At 50.6% G+C, this 18,270-nt stretch overlaps 1 protein-coding gene across 24 annotated transcripts in view; it reads right to left on the bottom strand.

Moving 5' to 3' along the window:
- PLEC (plectin) overlaps positions 1-18,270 on the bottom strand; it is a 288,841-nt gene that overhangs the window by 22,569 nt on the left and 248,002 nt on the right. For all 24 annotated transcript variants that reach the window (XM_083144997.1, XM_083144996.1, XM_083144998.1 and 21 more), the window contains 20 exons: positions 17,881-18,008; positions 14,687-14,780; positions 14,391-14,545; positions 13,991-14,303; positions 13,434-13,508; positions 13,183-13,344; positions 11,191-11,295; positions 10,283-10,378; positions 6,572-6,697; positions 6,237-6,389; positions 5,352-5,506; positions 5,077-5,203; positions 4,269-4,452; positions 4,030-4,187; positions 3,751-3,929; positions 3,528-3,666; positions 1,320-1,676; positions 1,150-1,233; positions 842-946; positions 288-386 (listed from right to left, as the gene is read on the bottom strand). In XM_083144997.1, coding sequence (XP_083001123.1) covers positions 288-386; positions 842-946; positions 1,150-1,233; positions 1,320-1,676; positions 3,528-3,666; positions 3,751-3,929; positions 4,030-4,187; positions 4,269-4,452; positions 5,077-5,203; positions 5,352-5,506; positions 6,237-6,389; positions 6,572-6,697; positions 10,283-10,378; positions 11,191-11,295; positions 13,183-13,344; positions 13,434-13,508; positions 13,991-14,303; positions 14,391-14,545; positions 14,687-14,780; positions 17,881-18,008 — 2,994 coding nt within the window. The remainder of the gene's footprint in view (positions 1-287; positions 387-841; positions 947-1,149; positions 1,234-1,319; positions 1,677-3,527; positions 3,667-3,750; positions 3,930-4,029; positions 4,188-4,268; positions 4,453-5,076; positions 5,204-5,351; positions 5,507-6,236; positions 6,390-6,571; positions 6,698-10,282; positions 10,379-11,190; positions 11,296-13,182; positions 13,345-13,433; positions 13,509-13,990; positions 14,304-14,390; positions 14,546-14,686; positions 14,781-17,880; positions 18,009-18,270) is intronic.

Below are 18,270 nucleotides of genomic sequence, written 5' to 3'. Positions count from 1 at the left end.
CAGAGCCACACTGGTATATTCCCCTCACAGTGGGATGCAGGGATTGTAGTACACTAGTGTCACACACTGGCAGAGCCACACTGGTGTATTCCCCTCACAGTGGGATACCGGGATTGTAGTACACTAGTGTCACACACTGGCAGAGCCACACTGGTGTATTCCCCTCACTAGTGTCACACACTGGCACATTCCCCATCCCTGCGTTTGAGCCATGACATCATCATTAGTGGCTGGTAGTGTGGATATTAGTCAGTGCATAGATACTGGAGGCCATAACATGCTCCTACCTCCTCTTCCTCCAGGCGCCTCAGTGTCTCTGTGATGAATTTGATGTACTGGCTGGTCAGGGTGGTGAGTTCACTGTATTTGGTGCGAAGCTCCACATACTGCAAGAGAAGGATAGACACTCAGACCTCAGGCATGAGGAGCAACACTGCCCCCTACAGGCAGCGTACGGGCACAGCTAGCTCTGTGCTGTTCTCACCATTGTACGCCGCTGTGATCAACACTGAAATCGTTTGTGATTGTCTACATTTATTCTGTGTAATAATAATTAAAGAAGTGCACGGAACACTGCACGGTATACTATGGTTTGCATCAGTATGATTGTTAGGTCTGCCCAGTGCATATTAAGGCACATTAGTACATAGTGATACACCTCCACCCTTGTCGGGATTCCGACCGCCAGGATTTCAGACCAATCCCCTGGAAATCAGTGGACTGTGGAGGACAGTGGGCAATGCAATGGGACCACTGCTGATTTTGCGCTGCGCTTCAGCCATGTTGCCCTTTAGTACAGTGCGTGTGTGTTACTGTGTGCAAGACCCGTCGGTGCCCTCACCTCCTGGATGATGTTGTCAGATGCAGACTGCACTTTGGGCTTCTTCAGAGGAGATACTGCTGGTTCCACCTGGGCTTTGTAAGTCACCAGCTGGAGTTCAAAGTCCTGGAATAGATAAAGACAGTGGTGTAGTCGCAGCCATTGGGGGAACCTCACTGCTAATCATCTGTGACATATGAGAACATCAGTGCCCCCTGTGACCGTGCCAGGGGCCAAGTGAATTACAATCAGAGCCAATATCTGTAGCAGAGATCAATGCCCAGTGCAATAAACACTAGTGGGACAGGAACACGGACCGCCGGTCTTACCTTGATGGCATCGATGTATTGCTTGGCATATTTCTGGCATTCGTCCACCTTCTCCCGGTTCTTCTCACTTTCCTCCAGCAGTTTCTGTGAATCAGAAGACAAAGCCGTCAGCTTTCGTCCTGTGCCAGGTATCAGGCCATGTGACATGCGGTCCATCTCCCGGCACTTACCTTCTCCTCCAGCAGCTGTGTCTTTACAGTTCTGCTGTCTGTGATAGGCACAGACTGGATCTTCTCCTGCCTCTGCTTGGCATCCAGTATCCATCGGATGAGCCACTCGTAGCTCTCCCGGTAGTAACGTAGCTGTTTGCCCAGCTGCTCCAGTTCCCGTTGTCGCACATCAATCTGCAGGATGATAGCTTGCCAGCGCTCCAGCAGCAGCTGCACCTTCTCCCGATAGCGGTCCAGATCTGCATCGCGCTCACTGTGAGCCCGCAGCATCTTCTCGCTCACCTCCCTGGCCTTGCTGAGATCACTCTCCAGGCCATTGAAGAGCGGCTGGTGGCCTTCCACCTGGCCACGCATTCTCTGAAACAACCAATCATAAATCAGCAAGTGACGGAAGATGTGCAAACGCTGGCGCCACACCCCCTAATATATAGGTGCTTACTGGTAGCTCCTCACCTGCTGGGAATACCCTGCGCCTGGTACAACATCCCTGCCAGTGTACCCTGCACCTACAGTCCCTGCCAGTGTACCCTGCACCTACAGTCCCTGCCAGTGTACCCTGCACCTACAGTCCCTGCCAGTGTACCCTGCACCTACAGTCCCTGCCAATGTACCCTGTACCTACAGTCCCTGCCAGTGTACCCTGCACCTACAGTCCCTGCCAGTGTACCCTGCGCCTACAGTCCCTGCCAGTGTACCCTGCGCCTACAGTCCCTGCCAGTGTACCCTGCACCTACAGTCCCTGCCAGTGTACCCTGCACCTACAGTCCCTGCCAATGTACCCTGCGCCTGGTACAACATCCCTGCCAGTGTACCCTGCACCTACAGTCCCTGCCAGTGTACCCTGCACCTACAGTCCCTGCCAGTGTACCCTGCACCTGGTACAACATCCCTGCCAGTGTACCCTGCACCTACAGTCCCTGCCAGTGTACCCTGTACCTACAGTCCCTGCCAATGTACCCTGCGCCTGGTACAACATCCCTGCCAGTGTACCCTGCACCTACAGTCCCTGCCAGTGTACCCTGCACCTACAGTCCCTGCCAGTGTACCCTGCACCTACAGTCCCTGCCAGTGTACCCTGCGCATGGTACAACATCCCTGCCAGTGTACCCTGCACCTACAGTCCCTGCCAGTGTACCCTGTACCTACAGTCCCTGCCAATGTACCCTGCACCTACAGTCCCTGCCAGTGTACCCTGCACCTACAGTCCCTGCCAATGTACCCTGCACCTACAGTCCCTGCCAGTGTACCCTGTACCTACAGTCCCTGCCAGTGTACCCTGTACCTACAGTCCCTGCCAGTGTACCCTGCGCCTGGTACAACATCCCTGCCAGTGTACCCTGCACCTACAGTCCCTGCCAGTGTACCCTGCACCTACAGTCCCTGCCAGTGTACCCTGTACCTACAGTCCCTGCCAGTGTACCCTGTACCTACAGTCCCTGCCAGTGTACCCTGCGCCTGGTACAACATCCCTGCCAGTGTACCCTGCACCTACAGTCCCTGCCAGTGTACCCTGCACCTACAGTCCCTGCCAGTGTACCCTGCACCTACAGTCCCTGCCAGTGTACCCTGCACCTACAGTCCCTGCCAGTGTACCCTGCGCCTGGTACAACATCCCTGCCAGTGTACCCTGCACCTACAGTCCCTGCCAGTGTACCCTGCACCTACAGTCCCTGACACATGTACCCCCACAGAGTTCCCCACCCCTGTACAACATCCCTGCCAGTGTACCCTGTACCTACAGTCCCTGCCAGTGTACCCTGCACCTACAGTCCCTGGCACATGTACCCCCTACAGAGTTCCCCGCCCCTGGTACAACATCCCTGCCAGTGTACCCTGCACCTACAGTCCCCAACACATGTACCCCCACAGAGTTCCCCGCCCCTGGTACAACATCCCTGCCAGTGTACCCTGTACCTACAGTCCCTGCCAGTGTACCCTGCACCTACAGTCCCTCACACATGTACTCCCACAGAGTTCCCTGTACAACATCCCTGGCAGTATACCCTGCACCTACAGTCCCCGACACATGTACCCCCCTAGAGTTCCCTGTACAACATCCCTGCCAGTGTACCCTGCACCTACAGTCCCTTCCAGTGTACCCTGCACCTACAGTCCCTGCCAGTGTACCCTGCACCTACAGTCCCTGACCGTGGTTCCCAAGCCCTGAGTGATTAGAGGTGGTTGGATCCCATGATTAGCTGTACGCACCTTTAGCTCTGACTTGCTGCTCTCCAGCTCCTTGAGGTCTGAGGGTACAGTCTGGACATCTTTCAGCTGATCCTCATAGGTTTTCACAATTTCCTCTGCTCCATGCGTGTTCCTTATAACCAGGTTTATAGTCTTCAGTCTGAAACAGGCGAATATACTGGTCAGATCCTTGTATCAGGACTAGTGCTGCAGTTCTTACCAAACTGACCAGCGGACAACGTACTTCTCGAGGTAAATGGAGGACAGGCTGTAGACTTGGTCCATCTTCTGCACGGTTCCATCATGTTCAGATCTCAACAGGGGACCAGATTCTCCCAGGTCAGGTTGGGCCAAAAGTTTCCGTGTTTTCTCGCTCACTTTTTCCAGATTCTTCTGAATGTTTTCCAGTTCAAAGTGAATTTGCTGAGGAACAATGGACAGTTAGAGAAAGCGGGGCAGGTGGTGGCGGAATGCAGGACAAAGCTATCCACCAGCGCCAGAGCGGCCAGTGGAAGAGACTTACCTGCTGGTCACCAATGCGCTGGGAACATTCTTTGATGGGATCTTTGTCCAGAGGACTTCGGATCTTGGTGACCGTCCGAGACTCGCATCCTTCCAGCTGCAGCTGGATGTTCTTCAGCTGCGAGATGTAATTCTTACACGTGCTCTCATCCTGCTCCCCTGCAGAACGACAAGAGGACGGTTACAGCCCATACACAGAACACGCTATATCCGCCCCGAGTGCCTCGTTGTGGCTTTTACCTCTCTCAAGGCTGCGCAGGAGCGTGTCATATCTCTGGGTGCAGGAGTTGTACTCCCTCTCAATGTTCATGCGGTCATCCGGGTGGAAGTTCTGCGAGTCCTGGCTGTCTCGCATGAAGTCCTGGTAGTGAATTTCCAGGTTCCGAAGATACTGCTTCTGTTCTTCCAGCGTCATAGTGCGGAACTACAGAGAGCAGAGGAAGGAAACATCATCAGCCTCACAAACAGACCGCTCACAGAAGGGTCTCGTGTCACAAGCAAAGCTGCGCCTGACCATGGGGGTAATTCACACCCGACTGCACAGTGGACAGTGTATAGGTAGATGCCGCCCAGCTAGAGTGACATCCTGCCCTGCAAATGAATGTGATGTGTGACTAGATGTGCAAGGGCTGCAAATCTATCCGCAAGTGTGCAAATATCTACAAATCCCATCGTAACAGGGTCACCATCTGCTGATTATTATACTGGGAACCATTCATTGGAGGTTCAGCGGATCCAGAGACTTAGGGGGTGATTCTCACCCGTGTGGTGCGGGCTAAACACACTCCCCCATCCGATGTATACACACGCACAATTCGGGCCCTATATCATGGCAACCCAGGTCCCCCAGAAATCTGACCATCACCAGGACCTGTTATATTACACATGGAATAAATGGCTGACGTGTTGTTCTGCCCAGGACTGACAGACAGAGGCTCTAGATTATTCCTTCAGTCCCATGTCAGTAACACCTCAGTCTGTAACTGTCCACTACACATGAGACTCACCCCTGCCTGCTGTGGGCATTATGGAACTAGGACAGACTCACCGTGATGAGGGACCAGGACTGGATCAGCTGGATGTCCCGCAGAAGGTACTGGTAAGAGAGTAAGCTCTTCAGGTCGATGTACATAGTGTGCCATGAAGTGAGCAGGCTCTGGTGGCTGGCATCCAGTCTGCGGGAGAACACACAGCACAGCCGTCATACATGTGCTTCGGATAATGACAGACATTAGACAGACGAGACATGCAGCACGGAAACCACCGAGACGTAGATGAACAAACAGGACTGAATGCCGGGAGGGGCACAGAACGTGTAGTCACCTGTTCACGGCGTCCACAGCCTCCTTATTGGGAGGGGGTACGATAAAGCACACTGAGGGTACCAAGGCATCACTTCCAGAAGCATTTAGCACTTTCCACTTGCTCGGCTGGGAGTTATTCACCAGTAAGCAGTCATCCCCCTTATGTACAGTGATCTGCAGGGATAGGAGAGTGTCATACATTGATTAGTGTGTACAGAATAGTGTCACACTTATACTACAGAGACCTGGAGGCACAGAACAGTGTCACACACGCATCTTACATACACCTACAGGCACAGAACAGTGTCACACTAATCTTACAGACACCTACAGGCACAGAACAGTGTCACACACTCATCTCTTACAGTGACCAAGAGGCACATAACAGTGTCACACACTCATCTTATAGACACCTGGAGGCACAGAACAGTGTCACACTCATCTTACAGAGACCTTCAGGCAAAGAACAGTGTCACACACTAATCTCTTACAGTGACCTAGAGGCACAGAAAAGTGTCACACACTCATCTTACAGAGACCTTCAGGCACAGAACAGTGTCACACTCATCTTACAGACACCTGAAGGCACATAACAGTGTCACACTCATCTTACAGTGACCTAGAGGCACAGAACAGTGTCACACACTCATCTTACAGACACCTAGAGGCACAGAACAGTGTCACACACTCATCTTACAGACACCTGAAGGCACATAACAGTGTCACACTCATCTTACAGTGACCTAGAGGCACAGAACAGTGTCACACACTCATCTCTTACAGACACCTGGAGGCACAGAACAGTGTCACACACTCATCTCTTACAGACACCTGGAGGCACAGAACAGTGTCACACACTCATCTTACACTGATCTATGTATACACACCACATTTGCACTCCTACCTCTAGCTGCTTGTAGTCACAGACGGCCTGTATAGGTTGTTCGCCTTTGGGAGGGTTGGCTGGACTCCGAGGTTTCAGCTGTATGATAGATTTTGCCCGCTTGGCAAGGCTGGCGATCTGCCCCTTGTACTCCGTCAGCTGCTCCTTTTCTTCCTGGATGTGGGAAAGAAAGATCTTAGCTGTTCCCTTTATGTCACACTGACCATATACGCCGGCAGCGCAGTGACCCGTGGGGATACTCGGTAATGTAGCCCCTAAATACTTAGTGTGCACTAGGACCGCAGAATGCTCAGTGATGGTATAACAGCGGGCATCGGTACGCCACAGACACTCACCATGCTGTCCTGCACCAGGTCTTCCAGCCGCGTCACCGTGATGGAGCGATCACAGGTGTATTTCCTGCGCATGGTGTCCTGGATCTTCTTCAGGTGTTCTGCAGCCTCTTTTACATCTGAAAAGAACTGTCCAGAGAGGGAGATGGTCGGTGGGGTGACTGTGACATGCCAGCTTCAGGGGCACATGGATTACGGAGGGGATCAGAACATACTACATCCCTGTGAGAGTCACCAACTAAAAGATGCATGCTCAGAGCACATAGTAACTAACGTACACTGAAAGCTGGAATTCCTGTGCAGTGTCCTGCATATGGTATAATCAGACCCGCGGATGGCTAGTCCCTGTTATAGGACGGCTAGTCCCTGTTATAGGATAGCTACTCTGTGTTATAGGATGGCTAGTCCCTGTTATAGGATAGCTACTCTGTGTTATAGGATGGCTAGTCTGTGTTATAGGATGGCTACTCTGTGTTATACGATGGCTAGTCCGTGTTATAGGATGGCTACTCTGTGTTATAGGATGGCTACTCTGTGTTATAGGACGGCTAGTCCCTGTTATAGGACGGCTAGTCCCTGTTATAGGATGGCTAGTCCGTGTTATAGGATGGCTAGTCCCTCTTATAGGATGGCTACTCTGTGTTATAGGATGGCTAGTCCGTGTTATAGGATGGCTACTCTGTGTTATAGGATGGCTACTCTGTGTTATAGGATGGCTAGTCTGTGTTATAGGATGGCTACTCTGTGTTATAGGATGGCTAGTCCCTGTTATAGGATGGCTAGTCCCTGTTATAGGATGGCTACTCTGTGTTATAGGATGGCTACTCTGTGTTATAGGACAGCTACTCTGTGTTATAGGATGGCTAGTCCGTGTTATAGGATGGCTAGTCTGTGTTATAGGATGGCTAGTCCGTGTTATAGGATGGCTAGTCCGTGTTATAGGATGGCTAGTCCGTGTTATAGGATGGCTAGTCCCTGTTATAGGATGGCTATTCTGTGTTATAGGATGGCTACTCTGTGTTATAGGATGGCTAGTCCCTGTTATAGGATGGCTAGTCCCTGTTATAGGATGGCTAGTCCCTGTTATAGGATGGCTAGTCCCTGTTATAGGACGGCTACTCTGTGTTATAGGACGGCTACTCTGTGTTATAGGATGGCTAGTCCGTGTTATAGGATGGCTAGTCTGTGTTATAGGATGGCTAGTCCGTGTTATAGGATGGCTAGTCCGTGTTATAGGATGGCTAGTCCGTGTTATAGGATGGCTAGTCCCTGTTATAGGATGGCTATTCTGTGTTATAGGATGGCTACTCTGTGTTATAGGATGGCTAGTCCCTGTTATAGGATGGCTAGTCCCTGTTATAGGATGGCTAGTCCCTGTTATAGGATGGCTAGTCCCTGTTATAGGACGGCTACTCTGTGTTATAGGACGGCTACTCTGTGTTATAGGATAGCTACTCTGTGTTATAGGATGGCTACTCTGTGTTATAGGATGGCTAGTCTGTGTTATAGGATGGCTACTCTGTGTTATAGGATGGCTAGTCCCTGTTATAGGATGGCTAGTCCCTGTTATAGGATGGCTAGTCCCTGTTATAGGATGGCTAGTCCCTGTTATAGGACGGCTACTCTGTGTTATAGGACGGCTACTCTGTGTTATAGGATAGCTACTCTGTGTTATAGGATGGCTACTCTGTGTTATAGGATGGCTAGTCCGTGTTATAGGATGGCTAGTCTGTGTTATAGGATGGCTAGTCCGTGTTATAGGATGGCTAGTCCGTGTTATAGGATGGCTAGTCCGTGTTATAGGATGGCTAGTCCCTGTTATAGGATGGCTATTCTGTGTTATAGGATGGCTACTCTGTGTTATAGGATGGCTAGTCCCTGTTATAGGATGGCTAGTCCCTGTTATAGGATGGCTAGTCCCTGTTATAGGATGGCTAGTCCCTGTTATAGGACGGCTACTCTGTGTTATAGGACGGCTACTCTGTGTTATAGGATGGCTAGTCCGTGTTATAGGATGGCTAGTCTGTGTTATAGGATGGCTAGTCCGTGTTATAGGATGGCTAGTCCGTGTTATAGGATGGCTAGTCCGTGTTATAGGATGGCTAGTCCCTGTTATAGGATGGCTATTCTGTGTTATAGGATGGCTACTCTGTGTTATAGGATGGCTAGTCCCTGTTATAGGATGGCTAGTCCCTGTTATAGGATGGCTAGTCCCTGTTATAGGATGGCTAGTCCCTGTTATAGGACGGCTACTCTGTGTTATAGGACGGCTACTCTGTGTTATAGGATAGCTACTCTGTGTTATAGGATGGCTACTCTGTGTTATAGGATGGCTAGTCTGTGTTATAGGATGGCTACTCTGTGTTATAGGATGGCTAGTCCCTGTTATAGGATGGCTAGTCCCTGTTATAGGATGGCTAGTCCGTGTTATAGGATGGCTAGTCCCTGTTATAGGATGGCTAGTCTGTGTTATAGGATGGCTAGTCCGTGTTATAGGATGGCTAGTCCGTGTTATAGGATGGCTAGTCTGTGTTATAGGATGGCTAGTCCGTGTTATAGGATGGCTAGTCTGTGTTATAGGATGGCTAGTCCGTGTTATAGGATGGCTAGTCCGTGTTATAGGATGGCTAGTCCGTGTTATAGGATGGCTAGTCCCTGTTATAGGATGGCTACTCTGTGTTATAGGATGGCTAGTCCGTGTTATAGGATGGCTACTCTGTGTTATAGGATGGCTAGTCCCTGTTATAGAATGGCTACTCTGTGTTATAGGACGGCTAGTCCCTGTTATAGGATAGCTAGTCCATGTTATAGGATGGCTAGTCCGTGTTATAGGATGGCTACTCTGTGTTATAGGATGGCTAGTCTTTGTTATAGGACGGCTACTCTGTGTTATAGGACGGCTACTCTGTGTTATAGGACGGCTAGTCCGTGTTATAGGATGGCTACTCTGTGTTATAGGATGGCTACTCTGTGTTATAGGATGGCTACTCTGTGTTATAGGATGGCTACTCTGTGTTATAGGATGGCTACTCCGTGTTATAGGATGGCTACTCCGTGTTATAGGATGGCTACTCTGTGTTATAGGATAGCTAGTCTGTGTTATAGGACGGCTACTCTGTGTTATAGGACGGCTACTCCGTGTTATAGGACGGCTAGTCCGTGTTATAGGACGGCTAGTTCGTGTTATAGGACGGCTAGTCCGTGTTATAGGACGGCTAGTCCGTGTTATAGGACGGCTACTCTGTGTTATAGGACGGCTAGTCCGTGTTATACGATGGCTAGTCCGTGTTATAGGATGGCTACTCTGTGTTATAGGATGGCTACTCTGTTATAGGACGGCTAGTTTGTGTTATACGATGGCTAGTCCGTGTTATACGATGGCTAGTCTCTGTTATACGATGGCTAGTCTCTGTTATACGATGGCTACTCCGTGTTATACGATGGCTAGTCCACGTTCCAGGATGGCTAGTCTCTGTTATACAATGGCTAGTCCGTGTTATACGATGGCTAGTCCGTGTTATACGATGGCTAGTCCGTGTTCTACAATGGCTAGTCTCTGTAATACGATGGCTAGTCCGTGTTATACGATGGCTAGTCCGTGTTATACGATGGCTAGTCCGTGTTACAGGATAACTAGTTTGGAGACCTGCAGTATGTCAAGGCCAGTGATACAGTGATTAGTTGTGCTGCACCATCGCCCCCTACAGGCCGTACCTGGAAATAGGCGGTGTTTTCCTTAAGATGGGCCTCAATACAGCAGCACAGCTGCAGCATCCAACTCCACTGAGTCTGCAGAGCAGCCTGGAACGCCTGAAAGAGACAACGCCCATCATAGAACCCCACCCAAAGGTGCAATATACAGGTATGGAGAGCTGAAGCTCAGAAGCCAGCCATGTAATCCAGCATTAATGACCAGTATGCCCTCCCAAGCCCCCCCCCCCCCCACTCCAAACACCCACAAGCTTCCGGCCAGCCCCACCCATCTACACACACACACCCTTTCAGCCAGCCTGTCCCGAGCACCCCCCCCCACGCATCTACACACACACACACACACACACACACACACACACACCCTTTCCAGCCAGCCCTCTTGAGCCCTCCAAACACCAACTCTTCCAGCCAACCAGTCGTAATATGGTCACTGATACTGTGTCAGGGGCACCAGGGGGATCACCGTCCTATGGTCACTGACACTGTGTCAGGGGCACCAGGGGGATCGCCGTCCTATGGTCACTGACACTGTGTCAGGGGCACCAGGGGGATCGCCGTCCTATGGTCACTGACACTGTGCCGGGGCACCAGGGGGATCGCCGTCCTATGGTCACTGACACTGTGTCAGGGGCACCAGGGGGATCGCCGTCCTATGGTCACTGACACTGTGCCGGGGCACCAGGGGGATCGCCGTCCTATGGTCACTGACACTGTGTCAGGGGCACCAGGGGGATCGCCGTCCTATGGTCACTGACACTGTGTCAGGGGCACCAGGGGGATCGCCGTCCTATGGTCACTGTTACCGTGTATGTCCTATGGTCACTGATACTGTGTCAGGGGCACCAGGGGATCGCTGTGTAATCATACTTGGAACATTGCACGAGCAGAGAGAAGATGATGATACTAACCTCAACCGTAGATTTGCTCGGGTGGTCTTCCCGGAGGAGTCTATCACCAGAGTTCTGGATGTCCTTTATCTTCTTCTCCTTAAGTTCAAGCTCCCGCATAAATCCCTTTTGTGGACAAGTATGTATGTCACTAAATGTTATCTTTTATGCTTACCGTTCCAGTGTCTGATCTTCCATGTATATCCCCATCTCCTGTTCCTGTGTCTGATCTCCAGTGTATATCCCCATCTCCTGTTCCTGTGTCTGATCTCCCGTGTATATCCCCATCTCCTGTTCCTGTGTCTGATCTCCCGTGTATATCCCCATCTCCTGTTCCAGTGACTAATCTCCGTGTATATCCCCATCTCCTGTTCCTGTGTCTGATCTCCCGTGTATATCCCCATCTCCTGTTCCTGTGTCTGATCTCCCGTGTATATCCCCATCTCCTGTTCCTGTGTCTGATCTCCCGTGTATATCCCCATCTCCTGTTCCTGTGTCTGATCTCCCGTGTATATCCCCATCTCCTGTTCCAGTGACTAATCTCCGTGCATATCCCCATCTCCTGTTCCGGTGTATATCCCCATCTCCTGTTCCAGTGACTAATCTCCGTGTATATCCCCATCTCCTGTTCCGGTGTATATCCCCATCTCCTGTTCCGGTGTATATCCCAACCTTGTGTTCCGGTGTATATCCCCATCTCCTTTTCCAGTGTCTGATCTCCGTGTATATCCCCATCTCGTGTTCCGGTGTATATCCCCATCTCCTGTTCCAGTGTCTGATCTCCGTGTATATCCCCATCTCCTCTTCTGGTGTATATCCCCATCTCCTGTTCCAGTGACTTATCTCTGTGTATATCCCCATCTCCTGTTCCAGTGTATATCCCCATCTCGTGTTCCGGTGTATATCCCCATCTCCTGTTCCAGTGACTAATCTCTGTGTATATCCCCATCTCCTGTTCCGGTGTATATCCCCATCTCCTGTACCGGTGTATATCCCCATCTCCTGTACCGGTGTATATCCCCATCTCCTGTACCGGTGTATATCCCCATCTCCTGTACCGGTGTATATCCCCATCTCCTGTTCCGGTGTATATCCCCATCTCCTGTTCCGGTGTATATCCCCATCTCCTGTTCCGGTGTATATCCCCATCTCCTGTTACGGTGTATATCCCCATCTTGTGTTCCGGTGTATATCCCCATCTCCTGTTCCAGTGACTAATATCCGTGTATATCCCCATCTCCTGTTCCGGTGTATATCCCCATCTCCTGTTCCGGTGTCTGATCTCCGTGTATATCCCCATCTCCTGTTCCGGTGTATATCCCCATCTCCTGTTCCGGTGTATATCCCCATCTCCTGTACCGGTGTATATCCCCATCTCCTGTACCGGTGTATATCCCCATCTCCTGTACCGGTGTATATCCCCATCTCCTGTACCGGTGTATATCCCCATCTCCTGTACCGGTGTATATCCCCATCTCCTGTTCCGGTGTATATCCCCATCTCCTGTACCGGTGTATATCCCCATCTCCTGTACCGGTGTATATCCCCATCTCCTGTACCGGTGTATATCCCCATCTCCTGTTCCGGTGTATATCCCCATCTCCTGTTCCGGTGTATATCCCCATCTCCTGTTCCGGTGTATATCCCCATCTCCTGTTCCGGTGTATATCCCCATCTCCTGTTCCGGTGTATATCCCCATCTCGTGTTCCGGTGTATATCCCCATCTCCTGTTCCGGTGTATATCCCCATCTCCTGTTCCGGTGTATATCCCCATCTCCTGTTCCGGTGTATATCCCCATCTCCTGTTCCGGTGTATATCCCCATCTCGTGTTCCGGTGTATATCCCCATCTCGTGTTCCGGTGTATATCCCCATCTCGTGTTCCGGTGTATATCCCCATCTCGTGTTCCGGTGTATATCCCCATCTCGTGTTCCGGTGTATATCCCCATCTCGTGTTCCGGTGTATTCCCCTTTTCCGTGTCTCCCCAATACGCCACATGTATGTCACTCACCGAGTAGTTCTCTTTCTTGCTCGTCATGTTAGTGTTGCGTTCACTCCAGTCAAAGTTCACTTCTTCCTCCTCTTTATCGTTCAGCCACATCAGCTCTTTGGTGGCGGCCGACACGAAGGCGTAAAGGCTCTCCAAGTGTCGCAGCCTGGCTTTGGAAGAGTTCTGTATGAGGGAGAGGGGGTGTCATGAGCAGCAAATGACAGATGGGTGCTGCCTTCCTCTCCTGTGGGGGCTCACACTCAGATTCTTACCAGCAGCTTTGCATATTGTAAATCCAATTTCCCCAGATACTCCTGATAGGATCCACGTCCCCCGGTCATCTGAGCCTGAGAACAGAAGAGTGCAGTGAGATAAGGGCTCGGAGAAGGTAGACCACCCCTCTATTATGGCCCCCTATAATGCCACCTCAAGCTGGGCCTATGCCATGCACATTCCGTGTGTGTGGTATGGCGGGCCAACAGTCGGGGTTCCGATGGTCAGTATATCGACATCAAAATCTTGACTGCCGTTACTCTCTGACTGGGGGGGGGGGCGGAGGCGTAAAGAAGCGGGGCTCGGTGGCTTGCCATATTGTCTAGGCTCCCTCTATGGGGGTTGTGGCTCCCCACTACGGAGAATAGCCCCTGTCAGTCGGAATCCCATCTGTCAGGGCCGTCATCCGGCACCCGCACATTCCTTCAGGGGTGTCTTGGGGCAAATCCACATATCTGTGTCTTAAGGATGTGAGCAGAGCAAGTGGTATAGGTCTTATGTCAGGGACCAGGACACAACCCTGGTGCTAGTGGCAGCCCCGGCTTCCGTCACTCACCTCATCAGCCCGCGCCCGTTCAATCTTTGCTCGGAACTCGTTGATAGACTGATGGAGGCCGCGGTGGCTGCCCAGCTGGGACTCCACACTGGAAAGGTCTGACCCCCATTCAGCGGAATTAATTCGTTTCTGGTTTTCTTCCACCCAACTGAGCAGCTCCTGGAGATAGCGTAGGGTGATGTCATCCGCGTCTGGACGACTGGACTGCTGGGTGATGTGCGTCACTGTGGAGATGACCTGAGTGGCCCCAGACTTAATGCGCAGATTGTACTCCGTGCGTATGGCGACCAGGCGCTCATGGAGGCGATAGACCCTGTCGGCATAGACATTAGAAGCGTCAGCTGATGGCGTCCTTATTGACAATACTAGCTCAGCTGGCATCACAGTGGCGCCATTATACCTGCGGTACATCTGCTCTCCCTGAGGATGGCGCCCGTCCTTAAGCGCCTGCACATCGTTAAATAGGATACGTATCATGGAGTCTGCCTTGTCCAGATCCCGCTCAATGTCTCCAGCTCGTTGTGGCGCCTTCCCGGAGCTCATCAGGCGGATATTCTGTAAGAAACATATAATGAGTCAGTAGGAGACCCTCAGTGTTCTCACCCATGATCTCCGGTGCGATGGCCCGTAGCCGCCACCATCATCACAGGAGTCTCCAAACACGCAGGTGAAGAATGGCGGTCACCGGCGACTCACCGTCTGCAGTAAGGCATCGGCCTGGTTCAGCTGCTCCTCACACAGTCCGGACTCCATCTGCAGCTTGCTGACAATGCGCTGCAGGCGCTCTAGCCTGTGGAAGAGACAAGAGATAAAACGATCAGACTGCAAGCTCTTCAGGCAAGGATGACTCCTGCGATTTTCCCGCCTCTCATTTATCAGCATCTACCCTTTATAGGAAATACTTAGTAAAAATGTACATCCCGGCTTACACATGCAGGAAAAGGATCCCAGTTCCGGGTATAATCATAGGGCCTGGTGTTACCAGTGTACAGTGCGACAGATAAGGTGACATAGATCCGACGGCCGGCGTCCTAGGGCGGTGTTTGCTGGTAGGAAGCAGTTCTGTCAGTGACTTGTACCAGCCTCACCCTTACTTCAAATGCCACAATACACACTTCAACAAATAAGTTAGACGACAAACAAAACTTTCCCAGCCAACACATCCTGGCAGACGTCGCAGCAGGGCTGATACAGACTCAGCTAAGCCAGGAGGTCTCGCCGTGTAGATGTGAGTCACAACGCTCTGCAGACCCCACCCCCTTTGCAGAAGCTCTCACCTATCCCGAATGTGTGCTCTCTCCGCTCATAGCTCTGACACTGACAGATGTGCAGCTGCTGTGGGTCCCCCTCCTCTAGCTGCGGCCCGGCCCACACTGCCCTAACGGGCTGGATGTAATTACTGTGGCATGACTCACCGCACCACACTCTACCACTATTCATAACGACTCTGCTGTGCTTCTTATAAAGGGAGTCATGACTCTGTGGTCTGCAGCGTTCTCGGTCTACATCTCTCTGTAAGCTGACCCATATAGGAAACTTCATTTGGCACAATACGACTTAACCCTGAATTTCCGGAATGCTGACAGAACTACATTCACTGGCAGCTATGGGGTGAGTTCCCCAGAACGGAGCTGTGAGTCATGGAGGAACCCAGCCAGTGACTATACTCTAGAAACAGCCCCGTTACCAACGCAAACACTGGTTCCTAAAGGTCTGCAGGAGCCGCTGCATCTTATGTATCACGTACAGCACCGCGCTATCATGCCTGGTCCCAGCTATAGGAACCCCAGAAGCCCAATGGCTGCATCTTATCTATCACGTACAGCCCTGCACTATCATGCCTGGTCCCAGGTATAGGAACCCCAGAAGCACAATGGCTGCGTCTTATCTATCACGTACATCCTCTCACCTCTCCAGTTCTATCATCCTGTCTAATTATTCTCCTCTCTCACCTCTCTAGTTCTATCATCCTGTCTGATTATTCTCCTCTCACCTCTCCAGTTCTATCATCCTGTCTGATTATTCTCCTCTCACATCTCCAGTTCTATCATCCTGTCTGATTATTCTCCTCTCACCTCTCCAGTTCTATCATCCTGTCTGATTATTCTCCTCTCACCTCTCCAGTTCTATCATCCTGTCTGATTATTCTCCTCTCACCTCTCCAGTTCTATCATCCTGTCTGATTATTCTCCTCTCACCTCTCCAGTTCTATCATCCTGTCTGATTATTCTCCTCTCACCTCTCCAGTTCTATCATCCTGTCTGATTATTGTCCTCTCACCTCTCCAGTTCTATCATCCTGTCTGATTATTCTCCTCTCACATCTCCAGTTCTATCATCCTGTCTGATTATTCTCCTCTCACCTCTCCAGTTCTATCATCCTGTCTGATTATTCTCCTCTCTCACCTCTCCAGTTCTATCATCCTGTCTGGTTATTCTCCTCTCACCTCTCCAGTTCTATCATCCTGTCTGATTATTCTCCTCTCACCTCCCCAGTTCTATCATCCTGTCTGATTATTCTCCTCTCACCTCTCCAGTTCTATCATCCTGTCTGATTATTCTCCTCTCTCACCTCTCCAGTTCTATCATCCTGTCTGATTATTCTCCTCTCTCACCTCTCCAGTTCTATCATCCTGTTCGATTATTCTCCTCTCACCTCTTCAGTTCTATCATCCTGTCTAATTATTCTCCTCTCACCTCTCCAGTTCTATCATCCTGTCTGATTATTCTCCTCTCTCACCTCTCCAGTTCTATCATCCTGTCTGATTATTCTCCTCTCTCACCTCTCCACCTCTCCTCTCCCACCTCTATCATCCTGTTCGATTATTCTCCTCTCACCTCTCCAGTTCTATCATCCTGTCTGATTATTCTCCTCTCTCACCTCTCCAGTTCTATCATCCTGTCTGATTATTCTCCTCTCACCTCTCCAGTTCTATCATCCTGTCTGATTATTGTCCTCTCACCTCTCCAGTTCTATCATCCTGTCTGATTATTCTCCTCTCACCTCTCCAGTTCTATCAACTTGTCTGATTATTCTCCTCTCACCTCTCCAGTTCTATCATACTGTCTGATTATTCTCCTCTCACTTCTCCAGTTCTATCATCCGGTCTGATTATTCTCCTCTCTCACCTCCCCAGTTCTATCATCCTGTCTGATTATTCTCCTCTCACCTCTCCAGTTCTATCATCCTGTCTGATTATTCTCCTCTCACCTCTCCAGTTCTATCATCCTGTCTGATTATTCTCCTCTCACATCTCCAGTTCTATCATCCTGTCTGATTATTCTCCTCTCACCTCTCCAGTTCTATCATCCTGTCTGATTATTCTCCTCTCTCACCTCTCCAGTTCTATCATCCTGTCTGATTATTCTCCGCTCTCACCTCTCCAGTTCTATCATCCTGTCTGATTATTCTCCGCTCTCACCTCTCCAGTTCTATCATCCTGTCTGATTATTCTCTTCTCTCCAGTTCTATCATCCTGTCTGATTATTCTCCTCTCACCTCTCCAGTTCTATCATCCTGTCTGATTATTCTCCTCTCACCTCTCCAGTTCTATCATCCTGTCTGATTACTGATTATTCTCCTCTCACCTCTCCAGTTCTATCATCCTGTCTATTTATTCTCCTCTCACCTCTCCAGCTCTATCATCCTGTCTGATTACTGATTATTCTCCTCTCACCTCTCCAGTTCTATCATCCTGTCTATTTATTCTCCTCTCACCTCTCCAGCTCTATCATCCTGTCTGATTACTCTCCCCTCACCTCTCCAGTTCTATCATCCTGTCTGATTATTCTCCTCTCACCTCTCCAGCTCTATCATCCTGTCTGATTACTGATTATTCTCCCCTCACCTCTCCAGTTCTATCATCCTGTCTGATTATTCTCTCCTCTCACCTCTCCAGTTCTATACGCAGCAGCTTTTCTCTCTCCAGGATGGACACGTGTAGTTTCCCCCACTCCTTCTCCACATCTAGGGGATGATATCCAGCCGTTACCTTCAGCTGTCCAGATTTTACTGCTCCCTAAGAGAGGACAATGGATGCAGAGGCACAGGTCAGGTTAGGGGTATATGGGTTACATACATGGACAGTGGATGCAGAGGCACAAGTCAGATGAGGGGTATATGGGTTAGATACATGGACAGTGGAGGCAGAGGCACAGGTCAGGTGAGGGGTATATGGGTTAGATACATGGACAATGGAGGCAGAGGCACATGTCAGATGAGGGGTATAGGAGTTAGATAGAGGGGGATAGAGACTGGCACAGGTCAGATGAGGGGTATAG

This window comes from Crinia signifera, chromosome 5, assembly GCF_055691185.1.
Source record: "Crinia signifera chromosome 5, ASM5569118v1, whole genome shotgun sequence".
In the NCBI taxonomy this organism is placed as follows: Eukaryota; Metazoa; Chordata; class Amphibia; order Anura; family Myobatrachidae; genus Crinia; species Crinia signifera.
This window is presented reverse-complemented; position numbering and strand designations above follow the sequence as displayed.